Here is an 18,049-nt window from a genome sequence, read left to right as displayed (position 1 = left end):
TTATATATATATATATATTAAAAACAAAGTCTTGTAATCCGTGCAAATAATAGTAATTTTTTTTCATTTTATTTTGGCACGGTCCACATATTCATTGTTTTTTATATTATTATTTTTTACATTTTTCTATTAAAACGGTTAAATTTTTATCACCACAAATTTATGTAAATTTAGTCATTGTTTTTTATACTATTATTTTTATTTTTTTTACCTTTTTCTATTAAGACGGTTCAATTTTTATCACCACAATTTATGTAACTTTTTCAAACCTTTTTATTTATTTTTTAATTTTTTTTTTAAATTGTTTTACACCAAAAGCTTTTATCTCTTACAATTTTACACTAAAGATTTCATTTAAACTGTATGGGTTTCATTATCACACAAAAGTAATTTTTACCCTTTTTTAAAAAATGGTTAAGTTTTTTTCACTGTAAATTTATTTAATTTTTTTTTAACGTTTTTATTTTTATTTTCTTTTAAAATCATTTTATACGAAAAGATTTAATCTTTTACAATTTTATAATAAGGATTTCATTTTAAACTGTACAGGTTTCACTTTCATACAAAAGTTTTAATATTCTTTTTTTCACATGCGAATGTTACCTTCATTTATTTTTACCTTTTGTTTTTTTTTAACCACTAGATGAATACTATATGTTCCCCTTAAAAAATTTGTGTCTTTTAACTCCCAGCTCACGAACCCATAATTATTTGTAAAACATAAACTCAACGTATAATATTAAATATATTTTTATTGTCATTTTTTTCTATTATTGTCTTTAGTATTATACCAGTCTTCTAAGAACGTCGTTATCGGTATTAATATAGTTATCGTTAATGTGCTTTGCTATTCCATATTCAAACTTTTGGGCTACTTATTTATATTTAATTTTGGGCCTTGTGGTGACATTTTAGTATGTCAGGTTAATTCAAAACTTTGAATTTATATGTAAAAAATGTCATATTTTTCTATTATTGTTTGTATTATGTTCGTAACACATTTTGCCATTCTTTTAAGAGCGTCGTCTCGGTATTAATATATTTATTTATAGACGTATTTCGTTATATCTCCTAATACAATCATCTTAATAAATTTACGTAATTTTTTTTTAAAGCATCCACATACGTAATGTCTCCCGGACCAACGCCCAAGAGTATTGGGATTTGTGCAAATAATAGTAACTTTTTCTTTTATTTTTTTTGTAGGCCTCACATGTCCTTTATTTTTTAATTATTACTTTTAACTTACATTGTTTACATGCTTAACCTTTTTTTTCCTCATTATACAATTATTATCTTTGTAAATTTTTTTAATTTTATTTCTTTAAAATACATTTACACTAAAAACTTTGATTTCTTACATTTTGTACTAAAGATTCCATTTTAAATTGTAGGCACCCGTTAAACCTTTTTTATTTCCACACAAACTTTTTAAGGGAACATGTAATATTTTGGTTAGAAAATGGTAGAAAGAAATTAAAATATCAAAGTCATCTTTTTTCTATTATTATTTGTATTATGATCGCAACGCATTTTGTCATTCTTATAAGAGTGTTGTTTATGTATCATATATCGTCATTTATCCTAATATCATTTTTTAAATAAATTTAGATAATTTTCTTAAAAAGAAAGACATCCATAAACGTCATGTCTCCCGTGGCAATGCCCGGGTGACGTATCTCGGTAAAATACTAATGAAAGGACTTTACATAAAGGCAGTATATATAAATAGATTGATGATAATAAATACTACAAAAGATACAAAATCATTATTTTTCCGTGATAATACGAAGTTGGTACAATAGTATAATGTGTAGATCGTCAAGTCATGTTAAATATAAGAAAAGATAAGAATATTTTGACGGCATGTATAGAACTCATTCTTCACCGCCACCGTCACCGCTACCACTCGCACTAGCAGCGTTCAAGTCCACAGAAAGGTCAAGTTCCTTGACAATGAAAATTATGTGTTAGAAAGCTTATATCTAAGCAACTATAAATGGGCAAAACAGACACACAAAAATGTTTATGGGTCTACTCAACAACTCAACATTACCTTTTTCGACCCATGTTAAAAATTAACTCATTTCGACCTATTTTGGCCCATTACCCAACCCGTCCCAACGGCCCATATTGTCACACGGTAGCTATAGAATTATAGGGTTGGAAATTACTTTTACTCGAACAAATAAATCAGAAAGCACATTACTAGAGACACTTTGTACTTTTGTAGAGCAGGAAATCATTTCTTTGGTGTGGCTTTTGTAAAAAAAATAATATATATAAAATATGCAACCAAGTCTTAATAATTACTTCTGGAAATGTTTGAATAAATCTCGCATTAAAAAACTGCATATGCATATTTTAACCCTAATCAAGTGTCAAGAATGAACTAATGTTCCAAAAAAGTTCGACAGTAATGTTCATGTGTGTAAAAAGCAAACCTTTCCAGTTATTTTGGTGTACATGGCGAGAACATCTTTCATTGTCGTCTCAAAGTGTGTCGTCGCATCATAACTCTGCAGGATGTAGTACGGTATAGATTATAGAATCTGATAAATTGTAATAGTAGTAGTACTTGTAAACTTGTGAGATATGAAAGTGAAAGCTGCATACTAAACGAAAAGGCAATAACTTATACAATATACTTAAAGAAAATTCTCTCTTGTATTGAGTCATTGGCAAAATAAGTCCATTGGCATTTTTAACAATACGAATCAGTATTCAATATGACGAGAAACGAAATGATCTTTCATACATGAAAATAAGATAGGATGAATGGTAAGTTGGTTTGCATAAAAATTATACTTTCATACATCAACCACAAAAGGTAAACTATTACTTACAGTTGATATGAAGCAGCTATCAGCCTCGCCATCGTTTGTTGGCTCAAATCTGTCATAAGTTTCATAGAAGATCTCATCCACTGGTCCCAAAAGATCTACTCCAGGCTTTAGTTCACTTTCAGGATCATCGGTTTCTGCTTCTGTTGTGACAAAAGAAATAAACTTGCCTTGTGGAGCCACGCTATGTGAATAAGAACAACAAAATAGATACCTGCAGATATAGAAGATCAAGAAAGTTCGTTAGACATTCATTGAGCCATAGCGTGTCTAACACTGTACTCCATAATTGCTAAGATGCTAAAGAAAAAACATGGCATCAAACATACATGTCTGATTTGCGGTTAAGTTGCTTCTGCGATATAATGACTTGGGCCGAGTGACAATCATTGGTATCTGGAATGGGATGACTCATTATACATATGGCTCGAGCAACTTTTCCAACTTTTTGAACCTATTTCATGTATGGCATCCAAAATCAAACATGTAACTAAAAAGAAGAAGATTTACAGCTTATCTACCATAAACAAAAGGATCTAGAATTTATACAACAATATCTATATTACCTTATCAGGCACATATGATGGATCACATACAACTTTTTTACATTTAGCAGTTTCTCCATCAGAGGTTACACCAATAGCTTTCCCACTTTCATCAAATTCTACCTGTAGCATAATAATAAGGCATCGATAATTTCCAAAAGAGCAGAAAGGGAATCCTATTAAGGCTCCACTCAACAAAACAAACAATTAAATCGTAGTAGTGAAATCGAGGAGATACACATGCACTAGTATGATGTGGCTAAAAGCTAACACCCTGAACCTATATACCTGAAATTTTTAAGGTGAAATAAGCTGATAATATACCTTACATTCTGGCTTGTTGAGCATGTAAGTCCCCCCATAAACTGCACTTAATCGAGCAAATGCCTGTAGGATTGACAATCTCAGTGAATGTATCATATTAAATTAGAGGTGGGAAGATGGGTGGGGCGGGGTAGTGGGTCAAAAAGTCTTTGGTCGAAACCGGTCATGATGAGGAAGAGTTAAATCGGGCAAAGTCAACCATGTTGACCTGCAGACACTTTTTGAACGTTTTTTTCCATACAAAGCCATAAGAATTAATTTGTTAACTAAGATTCCAATAGCATTATTATTACAATCATGAATCTGTGAATGAAACAATTTTTCTTTTTCTTTTTGAATGAAAGGATTTAAAAGGATGCACTATAAATAGAATTGAGCTACGTTCAAACAGCATGACCCGTTCACCTTTTAGCTTAAAAGTCTTGATTTGGCCCGTTTGAGATAAAACACAGCCCATATTGACCCATTATAAGTAAATGAGCCACAATATCCACCTTCTAGCTTACATGCTTAAGGAATTTGCATGAAATTCAGATGTGTAGACAAACCTGTGGCAACTCTCCAAGCCCATACATAGGATAAATGTATGGGGATCCTGCTTCAAAGCGTGCTATAGACTCTGCATAGAGCTTTATAAAAGCAAAACCAGAAAAATGACAAATATTTAATAACAGTTCACAAAGAATTGTTGGAATAAATGACAACACTTCACCATCTAATGTGAATTATATATAATGATGCTCACAAGTTAACACGGTTAGAACTATTTTAAATAATTTCGTACAAAATGAAGTAAAACTATATATAAAAGAAGTGCACCTTGATTCTCTTCACGAAATCTATTGCTGGCTGTTCCAAATAGCTATCGCTAGTATAGAGTGCCAGTGCATGACCAATAAAGTCAATTGTATCATCTTCAAGACCATATTTACTGCATCGAAAAGAAAATGAGAAACGTATAATAGCTTGGACTTATACTATGCTCCTATAGACTACAGAGGGAAAGTTGTGTACCCAATGAGCTCTTTTGCCGGAATTGTGTTCAAATCTAAGCCTTCATGAGACTTAGGATCGCTTTCGTCAAAATCTTGAACATATATAAAGAACTTCCGTGCCCGCCTCTTTTCAAAAAGACCCATAAGTGTAGATTTCAGCGCCTCAACATCAGTTGCGGGAACTTTATAGATCTGTATACCAATTTATATGCTTATTATCATGAAGCTCCCATATTCTTATACCAAAAATGTAAAGATAAATGGCTAATAAACTCTCAAAGAGAAAACTTTGTCGACACCTTACCTTCCCACTGTTGTATACGAAGCTACCATCTACAGCTTTGAAATTTAGATACTTTGTAACGTCGGTGTGGATCAAAGCACGGACCAAAATCCCATTTGCCATCATAAACTATTGAGATGCATTTAAGCTCAATATAGTCAAACGAAATTTATAATAAATCAACGAAAAAATAAGGGTAGAAAATTATTGCATTTATTATAAGGGATAAGTTTCCTGGAATGTAACAAACTTTGTACGAATGTTTATAGTAGGAAATAACTAAAGTTTTGTGTATTGTATGTAAACAACTTAAAAAAATGTTTATTGTACGTGACAACCATATAAATGTGCCACTTGTCTGATTTTAATTGGTTGAATACATTTTCTTACATACAATAAACATTATTTTCGAGTTGTTAACTTTAGTTATTTCCTACTATAGACATTCGTTCAAAGTTTGTTACATTACAAGATACTTATCCCTTATTATAAGTACCTTTGGAATCATATCTACATTATACTCCTTGCTACTGCCCAAACTTTCTGGAGGGTTTTCATCTCCTTTAAAACGCTTCCAAAGCTACAATCAAGAGTGAAAGCATAACGAATAGCAACTAGCCAAATTTCGTTCATGACTCATGAGTAACAATCTCAATATTTCTTTTGAAACTTATTGGTATCAATGGAAAGATAACGTAAAAACATATCTAACAAGTTCAATTCATCATGAATGAAAGATATATAAGACTTGTTATTATTGCACACATTACCTGATTTAGCATGAGGGAACTTGATTCGCCTCCATAATAGTCGTTTTTATCCATATGAAGTACCTGTTTATATTGTCACCCATCAAAAGGTAAATAGAACAAGAGCTCCAATTCATGATATGGTTAATATTTTCTTATGCAATTTGGCGATGAATTTAATAAGTGAAACCGAGGAGATAGTGTTTCTAACTTTGATCATGTTTAGCACATATTCTAGGATTTGCTTCGCGTGTGCCAAACTAAGTCGCCATGAACACTATTTCTTGCGGGCAAATAATGGCTGGTGGGGTCAGGGTGTCCTGCTAATATACACCTTTTGGGTGGTGCCACTTATCATTTTATTCATTTTGAGTACCCATAACTTCAAATAACATAAACATTCCCATATTTTAACTCCTTTTATCAATGTTGATTGTGTTCATTAGTTACGAATTGTCTAGTTTAGGCTATTTGAGTGTCACATAATCATCGATCTCCAAGATTATCCAAAGACCTTCAACCTACATATATAAATTTTACGATCCAAAAAGATTAAAAATATGAATGGATTTACTTTGAGGCCATCGACGGAGAGAAGTCCGCTGAGAATGCATTCTTTCAGGCCTGTTCCGAGAACTATGATATCGTATTCTTCATCCATTTTTTGATCCTAACAAAAATTTCTAACACGTTAAAATATTAGGAATAAGAACAAATGAAAATCAAACAAACAAATACAAACACAAAAACAAGAATATGCTGATAACATATATTTACCTCAAATTAAAGTGGTTGAAAGTGGATGGAGATGAAAATGTTGAATATAGTATTTGTTATTTACTTATTTTGGAATGAACAAAAGAGCGGGTCTTTCGCGGGACTAATCATATTTGCTTTAATATAGATCGAACTAAACATAGAAGTAATTACAATTATTAAATTTTAGGACACAACTCGTATTCTCTCTTTAAAATTATTAAAGGTAGATTTATAACCCAATGGAAATGAAGTCCTTCCATGAGAGCTTGAATTTGAGGAGACACAATTAACTTCAAGTCTTAGAAGGCGCCAAGATTTTTCTTTATGTTTTTGGACGGAGGGTTTTCCTCCTATTAGGTATTGGGTGAGAGAGCTTTATAGTGTGAACTGGATTAAAACAACATAGTCTAAACCCTTCGTTGTGATATTTGATCTGCATATTTAAAAAAAAATATATTATAGATATTCTAGTGAGATCAATGGCGTACTTCAGTGTGACCTATGAGGTCAAATATGGGGTAAAACATGCTTGATCGGACCAAGGATTAATAAAAACAACAACATTTATGTAAACTAGCATTCTATCCGTATATTACAACATAAATGCCTTTTAGTAACGGAAGAAAAGAGTCACTAAAAGCATAATACAAGTCACTAAAGATCATAGACATTGTTCTTCTGAACTAAAAATAGTCACTACTGGAACCATCATTATAAATCTATTACATGACTCACAAAAGGTATGCAACCTTCAATGACTAATATTTCAGTCGTTGTAGGTGGGTACCTAATCATTGAGCAACCAAGAAAATCTTTAATGACTGATATTTTATTAAACTAATCTTTCATGCTTTGAGAATATTTTTTTATTTACGGAGTGAATTAAAAAATGGAAGAAAATAATTTTTCATGAGTGCAATAGTCTTTAATAATAAAAGGTAACTGTCATAAATTGTCATTTGTTTTGTGGTGGTACCAAAGTTCGGTGTACAAACACAACGGGATTAAAATTTTTATTATAATGTACTTCTTTCATTCCATTTTGATCTCCACATACCCTTTTTCAATTACTATCCAATACTATTTAGACTAGATTAAGTTCTCCATGACCATGCTCTAATGGTCATAGTCCCCATCAAATTTGGGTATGTCAGGAGGTTGATATTTTCCAGCCTCTTTCGCCATTAGCAAAACTTGATTTTCACCAATCACCAATGTGAGCCCGAGCCTCACAATTATGCGTTAATATCACTTTTAGTGGTTAAATAAAAAACACACAATGTTGACTTTTGAAACTTATAATTTATTGCATATATACCAAAGGAGACATTATATAGCCTCAACAATAAACAGTAATTATCACCACCATTTCTAGCATGATCTTGTGTGATCTCGAAAAGAAAGGAAACATGACTTTACCTCTCGTAATAAAAGACCAAGTTACCGGTTTATAACGTACCGGGCTTAGACAGCATAAACAACTTGGGCCAACTAACCTAAGCCCATTATTGAACTGAAATAGAAGTACTCAATGACCCAATAAACCCAAATATATATTACAACTTCCACAAGTTTCTTATTTGCACACAGATAAAATGCATAAATATATTTTACGACTTCCACAAGTTGCTTATTTTCATTTCGATATACTCTCTGTAGTTCATAGGAACATATGCAACCGAAGACCTTTCTTTATCCACCAACTTATGATCAGCCGGAGCTTCCACCGCATTTAGTGAAGGTATATGCTACAACTGATATTTTCGTTGCAACATTATTTACATGTGCCCGATGTACCGAACTCTTACATCTCCCATTACTAAAAATCTAAAAAAAAAAAAAAGTAAAAAAGAAAAAGGAATTGTAATATTGAGGTAATATTGGTCGGTGTATCATGGGTCGGCCAACTAATTAGGACTGGCCGACCTCCAACATGAAATGACTAACTAGGGTACGTACGTACCTCTAGCTGGTCTGCAGTTTGGACTAGTATATAGAGCTAGAGATACATATATATATATATATATATATATAGGGAAAAGTGAATGTGTGAGACAGCACCACCCAACTTGGGTGAAATCCCTCTTACAATCTAATTTTTTAATCTATAATATATAATACATAAATAATGGGCCCCCATGATATTTCCCATATTAAAAAATTAGCATGTGAGAGGTATTTCACCCAACTTAGGTGCCTAACAGCACCACCTTCACTTCCCCCATATATATATATATATACATATGGTAACACTCCGGTGAGAATATTCTTAAAATAAGAACGATGAGAACATCTTAAAAACATCATTTTGATGCATTAAAAGTCCATAAAACTAACATAGTGCAGAACTAATTATATTTATTTAAGTATTTAACAACACATTCATCCGTCAAAATCGAAATAATCATGTTTTTTGTTTTGTGCATCCATCTTGGATGCATAATCATCAAAATGATGCATCCAACAAAAAACGTGATTTTTTCGATTTTGATGAATCAATGTGTTGTTAAAGACTTAAATAATGATAATTAATTATGCACTATGTCAGTTTTATAGACTTTTAATGCATCGAAATGATGTTTTTAAGGTGTTCTCACCGTTCTTATTTTAAAACTGTTCTTATTTGATTGTCCCCATATATATATATATATATATATATATAAGTATGTGAAGGGTTTTACACCCAACTTAAATATCAAACAACCACATACTTACTTTTCTTATATATATACACAAAGAAAGGTGATACATGTGATATTATCATGCGCAAGTTTAATACATGTGAAGTAATTGTCGTTCAAATATAAAATAAAATAAATGTGAAGTTTTTTTAGTTTGGATAAAAGGCGGTATTAGAAAATTTAGAAAAATTATAACTAAAAAGAAAATCCAAAAAGTAAAATATAAAATCCATAACTTTTTATTGAAAATCTATGAAAAAAAATAAAAATTAATGGCAAATTGGCCTACTAGTATAGATCAAAATAAAAGTGAAGTTCTTTGAGTTTAGATAAGGATGGTACCGAAAGAAAATTTAGAAAAATTATAATTAAAAAGAAAATCTAAAAAGTAAAATATAAAATCCATAACTTTTATTGAGAATTTATGAAAAAAAATAAAAATTAATGGCAAATTGGCCACCTAGTATAGATCAAAATAAATGTGAAGTTCTTTGAGTTTAGTTAAGGATGGTACCGAAAAATTTTAAAAGAGAAACAAAACTAAAAATTTATTTTAAAAAATACAAAGAGTAAAGTTAAATTTAATGGTAAAATTTAATTTTTTAGGAGGGCATTGCCCCGTAATGCCTCCTTTTGGTATCGTCTTGCAAGTGAACATCTCATTGGTGTGAAAAGATCGAAGTGACTCGAATGTCATGAGTTTATTTTTATCAAAAGGGTTTTTCATGTTTATGGGTTTTCTCTAAACGTGTTTCCCCACTGGAACATTATTGGGATAGTTGCTAATGTTCAATATGTTTTATAAGGGAGTATAGATATAAGATCGCTAAGCCTGAAATTTTGCGCTTACAAATCCTCAATTTTCGTATATTATTATACTAGCTAATTAGCCCGCGTTTAATCCGGGTATTCTAAACAAGTTTCGTAATCATAATGAAGCATAGAAAAACCCGTAAGGTAAAAATGTTTATATTTTTAATGGCAAATTATCAATGTTGCTATAATAAAAAGAGAAGATTCAACCTTTACTACATCATAAAAAAAAAAGTTATTATACATTAAGCTTATTTTACAATAGGCTTGATAGTTTTAAAAACTTTTAAATGATGGGACTAAAAATAAAGGGATAAGTATCTTGTAATGTAACAAACTTTGAACGAATGTCTATAGTAGGAAATAACTAAAGTTTTGTATATTGTACGTATGTAAGCAACTTTAAAAAATGTTTATTGTATGTAAGAAAACATATGTGTCAACCATATAGAGGTGTCACTTGTCTGATTTTAATTGGTTGAATACATTTTCTTACATACAATAAACATTATTTTTGAGTTGTTTACATACAATACACACAACTTTAGTTATTTTCTACTATAGAAATTCGTTCAAAATTTGTTACATTACAAGATACTTATTCTAAAAATAAACTTCATAGATGATGTCATAATTAGTTAGATATAAAATCAATAATTAATAAAAAAAAAGTCTAATGATGCCAAATAAAATTTTCTTAAAAAATATTGATGTCATCACAATCTTGTTTTATTTATATAAGAGAAGAGATATAAATGTTTGTAATTACTAGCACGGTACCCGTGCTATGCGGCGGTGGTCGTGGCGGCGATGGTGTGATGGTTGGACGACTGTTGGTGGTGGAGCGACGGTGAGTTGTGTATATAATTGATGTAAAAGGTTAATGGACATATTTTAAATGATAAAATACTGGCAGTGTAATTTAATCATTAATGTTAAAAGGATAGTGTATATGAAAGTATTTCAAGGGGTGTAAAGTGAAAATATTACATATTTTCAATATTACCAAAAATAAAAAGGACTATTCTTTTTATAATATAATATAAATAATGTTTGTATGTTAATTAATATAAATAATAGTTTAAAGTTTCAAAAGTGAGTATAAAAAACCGAAAAAACCCAAAGTGATTTAGACATTAATTTTTTTTTAACGTTCGTTTTTTAGGTTAGACTTGTTCACCCTATATGTGGTCTCTACACCAATCGGGCAAGATGTTATCGCGGTAGTTCACAGGAAAAACCCCCGGATATATCATCAAATGACATGACATATACGACATTGAGTGCCATTTAAAGTAAAACCTGTGCCCCTTAAATTCGAACCATAATTGTTTAAAGAACAAGTCGTTATTGGAGGTTTGGGATTAGACTGTGCTATCAACCCATTGGCTTAATTTAGACATTAAGTTCACAATTGAAGTGACTAAGAGCATTTGATCTATTAAATTCTTCACAATCACAAAATTCAATTTACTGACTATTCGGTGCGTTTGTTTTATTTGACTTTTTGAAAGGAACATGATAAATCTTTGTTACATATATCTTTCTAAAATTAAATTCTCATAATGTCATGAACACATCAGTATACGCTAAAATCTAAGGGCGTGTTTGGTTTACAAAATGTTTTTGGATGGAATGAAATCTATTGAAGAAATTGGAATCTGATAGAATGTTTTTCATTTTTTTTGAAGATTTAAGGGAGAGACGGAATGAGATTCCTTCCCCCATCCTCATGGAATGAAGATTCTATCAAATGAGAGAATGTTGACATTCCAACGGAATGATATTCCTTCATCGTTGAACAACCAAACGCACTAAGGAATAGAATTCAATTCCAATTCCATCAAATTCCATCAGAATCTGCGAACTAAACGCGACCTAAATGTAATTCACTATTTTTTTTTAATGTGATCTTTTCGTTTATTAGTATCATGATCACATTGTTGGAAGGTATTTTAAGAAAATTTTTGTAGATATATATGAGTTGAATGTTTTAGTATATGCACACTTAACACTTCTAACGAATCTGTCAAAATAGGGACAAAGATTACTAAAAATTCTTAAAACAGACACCCCAATTGCAAACTTGAACAGGGACTCTCATTGCTAAAAGATACAAACCAGAAGATCAATCTTACAATTAACTCTAAAATTTTTAAAAATTTTAAGACACCCATGTATGTTAGTAAGGGGTTAGGAGTCATGAGATTCTAACCCTCACTACTCACCAATTGTATTTTGTCCCTTCACTTCAACACTCATACCTCATTTCCATACTTTTTTAGTCGTGGTCATAGAATTTTAATCCTCATCTATCATTCACCAATTAAATTTATCCGATTAAAGCATTAAAATCCTAGCATCACCCACAATTTCACAATCTGGACTCTTCCATGTTGAACCCACATTACAAGGGTGGTGTCCATGTTCGTAGTATGCAGGCTACCCCAAATCGTAAGGGATACCATGCATGCTCTCTAAAGTAGTATTTCCAGTGGGATCATTGATGTCTTTGAGTGAGACATGTGAGGTCAAATATGGGGTAATACTATTGATCTGGCCAAAGATTAAAAAAAAAAGCCCATAAATTGAATGTAAAATAGCATTCTATCGCGCTATATATGTAACGGGATTAAAAGTTTTATTTTAACTTGTTTTTCTCATTTCACTTTAATATCCTCATACCATTCCTCAATCTCTATCCAATACTTTTTCGACCAAAATAGATTATTGATGACCACACTCCAAGGCTCACCCTATGCAAAGGCCAATAATCAATCCTCTTAAATTATTAGCTTAAAAATTTTTCTAATTAATAGAATTATGACATGTGAAAAATCAGAGGGTAAGAATAGTAAAGAAAATTAGTGGATTTCATGTATTAACAAGTAGATATATTAGGAGGATTGATTATGAGGATTTATTATTTTCCTTAATATTTAGATAGAATTTGGAAGCAACCTCTCTATCTAGGTTGGGGTAAGGTTGTTTACATCTCAATCTACCTCATACACCGTCGATGTATAAAGACTCAAAACCCATGGAAGACGGTATTAAGTGTTACATTTTTATTTCTTTTACACTACAATGCTCATAGTCCCCATCGTCAAAATTTGGGTATGTTGGGAGCTTGATATTAATTTTCGAACCTCTGCTGCCATTAGTCATACTCGGTTTTCTCCGGTCTGAGCCTGAGCCTCATAATTATAATGTGATATCAATTGTTGTGGTCAAATGAAAAACACACAATGTTCACTCTTAAAACTCATACTCATAATATATTAAAACTTATAATATATTGATGGAATACCATAGAAGGCATTATATAGCCTGAACAACTAATGGAATACCATGATCTTGAAGAGAAAGAATACATGACAAAGACTTGATCAAGACTTGACCAAGTCACCGGTTTATAACCTACCGGGCTTAGACAATAGACAACATAACAACTTGGGCCAACTAACCTAAGCCCATTATTAAGACTGATACAGAAACATAAGTACCTAACGACCCAACAAACAAAATACTGACTCAATAAACCCCATGCCATTATATTTTATAACTTCCACAATGCCATCATATATAAAATGCATATGGAAATATATAAAATGAATGGCCTCTTGATCATATCCGAACCCGATCCAAACAATGAAAGAGTTGTCCTCGTTGTTGCATTTTGATATACTCTTTGTAGTTCATAGCTACATATGCAGCCGGACACTTTTCTTTATCCACCAACTTATCAGCCGGAGCTACCACCGCGTTTAGTGAAGGTCCATATGCTACATTTACCGATATCTTGGCTGCAGCATTATTCAAAATTGCCCTATGTTCCAAACTCTTATACTTCCCATTACTAAAAATCTACACACAAAAAAACATAAGAAAAGAAGCATCATTTATTAAAGGTAAAGCCACTAGTTATGACTTGCAACACGAAATGATGGTCAAATTAGGTATGTATGTACCTCTAAATGGTCAGCGGTTTGGACTAGTAACGAGTTGGGGAGAGTGCTTTGAATTTTAATCCATTTGCCTTTGTGCATAATTTCGTATCCAGGTACACCGTTGTTGATAAGGAATGTGAAAAGGCCATGATCCGTATGAGGTGGCAATCCTATTGCAAGTTGGGGTTGTGGGCAACGGGGGTAAAGGTTGACAACACATATTTGTAAACATTGATCTAAATCCAAAGCCTTTTCTACATAAGCATTGTCGAGTCCTAGATTCGTCGACATTCCATTTATCAACTCCCTTGATACTTCTCTGGTTCTTTTAGCGTACTCAAAGAAAAGCTCGCTACATGCAATATATATATATATATATATAACCAATAATGGTTAATAAAATATTACTTCTTCTGTCCCAATTTAAATGTGAAACTAAGACATTTAAATCGAGATGGATGGAGTAGTACAAAAAAACATGTATGTCAACAAGAAATAAAGGACTAATTAGACAATGAAACAAGTTACCTTAAACCTAAAGGCTTATTCGGGCAATGAAAATCCGGGTGTAGAAAAAGCTTGAGATAGTCTCTCCAGTAAGAAATGCCTTTATACTTGTTAAGGTTGTAGCCTGACCCATATCTAATTGGGTTAAAGAAATCTGTTTCTTGATAATCTTTCTTCTCTGCCTCATCCAAATTGAAAAATTCAAGTGTTTTTTCAATAAGCATTTTCAACGAAGTCTCGGGTATCCCATGATTGATCACCTAAAGTTTTTAAAAAATCATTAATTAAAATAGCTTCAAGACAAGATTAATTTACATGCATTGATCGAATTACCTGAACTCAAGATAAATATGAAGTACATATATAAATACCTGAAAACATCCCCAATCGGTGCATGCCTTATGGAGCTCCTCGAGAACTTGAGACCGTATAACAGGATCTTTGGACGTCAGTAAGGAAAAATCAATAGCGGGGATTGTTTCATGATCAGGATCTGAAGCAATGAAATCTTGTGGGTTAGTTGAGTAGGCATAATTTGAAGGAATGGTTTTTATATCAGGTGATTCCTCTATAAATCTTCTAAGGGAATTCATTTTTGAATGGTAACTTAAACACTTGAAACTAGCATATATATACACACAAAGAAAGGTGATACATATGATACTTAATTACATCATGCACAAATTCAAAAAAATTGTGAAGGAAGTCATGGTAGGGTTTAGTATTTATGAATGTAACCAACTATATATAAACGAATATTTATATTGTGAAAAAACTAAAGTTGTACGTATTTACTGTATGTAATGAACTTTCGAATCATGTGCATTGTATGTATTCGAGTATACGTAAAAACATATAAGCTGTCACTTGTAAGTTTTTTAATTGGTCGGATAATTAAACATGTTAATTAATCAATTATAATTTATTTTGTTACGAGTAGTACGTGATATCTTTTTAGCCAACAAGATTTGATCAAATGGAATGTCCTTTTCTATGTTATATAAAACCTCAAAACAACTTCTCTCATACTTTAGGTAAATGTAATGTTGTCTACATGTCAACCCATTGACGGGTCTTATTAGGGACCCACGGGGGCGGGGGCCCCTCCGTTTTTTGTTACATAGTGTTACTTTATCCGTATTTTCTTTTAAAAAAAATATTTTTCTCACTATTTTTCTAGTTCGTCCCCCATCTGTAAATTCCCTCAAAATCTGCCACTGAATCAACCTCCCTAACTCTTATATCGTTGTGATATTTGGGTCGATCACCTGATTCAGCTAAAAATATGTCTTAAGTGATATTCATTTATAAATGCTAGATCAACATGAAGCTAACATATATCATTTGCATATTAAAAAATGTGATACATATGATGTAAGTTTAAAAAACCTGAGCAAGTCATGAGATACGTCACAATCATCTAGAGGCTTTAAGCAAGTCATGAGACATGTGACACTAACATAAGATAGTTAAGCCATAATTTTTAGGCTTACAAATCCCCAATATATTATGTTTTTTGCTATTGTAATTCTATAACAATGTTGTTATTATAATGATGTGATATGATATAAAAGCTTATTACATATATCAACTTATCAAGAATTGTGCATTGAATTAAATGATAGTTCTTGAGTTTAAGTAGCTGTATGAATTATACAAATCATTTATGCTTGTAATAAATTCTTACATATAGTTTATGACGGTGGGTTATGTTATTATCTTCTATAATACGGTATCTACCCAATGTAGTAGTGATGGCGGTAGTGTGATGATGGCGGCAGATGGTTATGGTAGTGACGACGTCAAATAATATAGGTAATTAATGTAAAAGTGTTCGATTTAAAAGGAGTAATAAAAATATATTATAATATAGAGAACTGATAGTGTAATTTAAAATTTTGCTCAGAGACAAATTATAAAAAAATTGATTAAAGGATATTTTTGTCATTTAACATAATTTACATTCTAATTTCATGGATAAATTTCATTGATTATGTCAACCAGAATGAATAAATAGTTTAAAATTTTCAGATTTCAAATCCTTCAAATTTCAATTTCATTGATGGATTCCAATTTATTCAAAAATATATAAAATAGTCCAATGGTATAGTAGTTTAATCAATTCGTGTATCTAAATTTTCTTAACTTTCAACATGATGGCTAGATTTATTATGTAGTAGTATAGATATCTTTGTACATTATAAAGAAATATTGTTTTTTAAAAGTATTTTTAAAAACATTATGATATGTTAAGATTACATATTTTTTAAAACTTTTATTTATTTATTATGTTATATTTAAAAAAAAGGTTTTTCTCTTAGAAAGCATTAAGCTTTCAACCCCACTTAATGCTTATTTAAATTCCTAATCTTTTAATTGAAACAAAAAAATTTTAAATTTTTCTATATTACATTATGAAATGCTTTTTATACTTTGTTAACGCAATAGATACTTTTATTTTATTTATCATTGTGTTAGTCGATTTACTATCTTTATATTAAGTTATAATATATCAGTAACAAAAATTAGATATATTTTTTTACATTTTTCTTTGATTTTAAAGTTTTAATTATAATGCTCGATTGAACTCGAATTGATTTAAATAACTAAGATAGATTGAAGTTTCATAAATGAGTATTTTAAAATTTAAATTGTAGGCATATAACTGGATCAATAATTTCTCTCAAAATTCTTTCATGGCCGATGTAGTTTTACTATATATTTTTTTTAAAGATGTGGATTATTTGCTCGCAACAGGGAATCTAGCTTATGTTGTCTTAATCAGGTTCGCGCTAGAGAGGTCCTCATCCTCAATACCCAGTAGGAGGAGAAACCCCAACTAAATCGCCTGAAGGCACGACATTTAATTCGGTTAAAACCCTACCCCCTACATGACTGTTCAAAGTTTGCAAGGTGAAATTTAGTATTTATCATGAAGTGTTGTTTTTTACTATAGTTTTTTGAAAAGACTTAATTTATGACTAAAAAGAAATAAATATAAATGTTCGATGTTTACCCCAAACATAAAAATCATGATTAAAATCTAAAAATAGACATTTTTTCAGATTTCATTCAATTTATATGAAGTTAATTAGACGAGAGCTGCTATTAAGTGTATGTTAGATAATAGCTTTTCAAAAACCTTTTAGGAGTTTAAGTTTTTAATTTTGAACAATAAAATCTTATTGAGTAAAAAGTTTTTGTTTAAATGCAATTAATTTATCTTTTATTTGAAAGAAAAAACTTTAAAATAAAACACTACTTAACTTTTAATATTTAAAAATTACATAAAATCTTTTGAAGTTACAAATACGAATACCATATCAAACACAACTAGAAAATAAAAGTTCTAATTAATAGATCTGTTTTAAAGCTACAACATATAACTACAACTAAAACCACAACTATAACTAAAACCACAACTATAAAATACTGTAATTACTTTTATCAAACATATACATATAATAATTGAATTTTGCGTCATTTACGAAAAAAAAGGATGATAACTATGTGATGTATTGATTTGAATTTATGTTGGTGTACGTAAACGTCGTATGTTCCCTTCAAAGACTATAAATAGTATGGTTCTCTTCCTTTGAA

At 30.8% G+C, this 18,049-nt stretch overlaps 2 protein-coding genes across 2 annotated transcripts; both read right to left on the bottom strand.

Moving 5' to 3' along the window:
* Positions 1-1,748: 1,748 nt before the first annotated feature.
* On the bottom strand, positions 1,749-6,459 carry LOC122598069 (guanosine nucleotide diphosphate dissociation inhibitor At5g09550-like). Its single transcript, XM_043770680.1, has 13 exons — positions 6,314-6,459; positions 5,761-5,823; positions 5,487-5,570; positions 5,012-5,119; positions 4,727-4,899; positions 4,532-4,643; positions 4,261-4,341; positions 3,713-3,775; positions 3,410-3,511; positions 3,173-3,297; positions 2,847-3,057; positions 2,445-2,519; positions 1,749-1,949 (listed from the first exon to the last, which is right to left on the bottom strand). The coding sequence occupies exons 1-13, from the start codon at positions 6,398-6,400 to the stop codon at positions 1,878-1,880; spliced, it is 1,356 nt and encodes a 451-aa protein (XP_043626615.1). The 5' UTR covers positions 6,401-6,459; the 3' UTR covers positions 1,749-1,877.
* Positions 6,460-13,563: 7,104 nt separating this feature from the next.
* Positions 13,564-15,042, bottom strand: LOC122595000 (2-oxoglutarate-dependent dioxygenase 19-like). Its single transcript, XM_043767279.1, has 4 exons — positions 14,821-15,042; positions 14,471-14,709; positions 13,964-14,294; positions 13,564-13,859 (listed from the first exon to the last, which is right to left on the bottom strand). Exons 1-4 carry the CDS (start codon positions 15,040-15,042, stop codon positions 13,620-13,622), a joined length of 1,032 nt encoding a protein of 343 aa, XP_043623214.1. The 3' UTR covers positions 13,564-13,619.
* Positions 15,043-18,049: the final 3,007 nt, after the last annotated feature.

The sequence above is a fragment of the Erigeron canadensis genome, chromosome 4 (genome assembly GCF_010389155.1).
Source record: "Erigeron canadensis isolate Cc75 chromosome 4, C_canadensis_v1, whole genome shotgun sequence".
NCBI lineage: Eukaryota > Viridiplantae > Streptophyta > Magnoliopsida > Asterales > Asteraceae > Erigeron > Erigeron canadensis.
The sequence above is the reverse complement of the archived record's forward strand: the minus strand, read 5'-3'. Positions and strand labels throughout refer to the sequence as shown.

Excerpts from the sequence above, each read along its gene's own strand:
- LOC122598069 (XM_043770680.1), bottom strand. The coding sequence starts at position 6,400 with ATGGATGAAGAATACGATATCATAGTTCTCGGAACAGGCCTGAAAGAA. Across the intron at positions 5,571-5,760 it reads GTTCCCTCATGCTAAATCAG|CTTTGGAAGCGTTTTAAAGG; the intron begins GTAATGTGTGCA and ends TCTTGATTGTAG. Across the intron at positions 4,342-4,531 it reads ATTTCGTGAAGAGAATCAAG|CTCTATGCAGAGTCTATAGC; the intron begins GTGCACTTCTTT and ends GCTTTTATAAAG.
- LOC122595000 (XM_043767279.1), bottom strand. The coding sequence starts at position 15,042 with ATGAATTCCCTTAGAAGATTTATAGAGGAATCACCTGATATAAAAACC. Across the intron at positions 14,710-14,820 it reads CCGATTGGGGATGTTTTCAG|GTGATCAATCATGGGATACC; the intron begins GTATTTATATAT and ends TAAAAACTTTAG. Across the intron at positions 14,295-14,470 it reads AATAAGCCTTTAGGTTTAAG|CGAGCTTTTCTTTGAGTACG; the intron begins GTAACTTGTTTC and ends TATTGCATGTAG.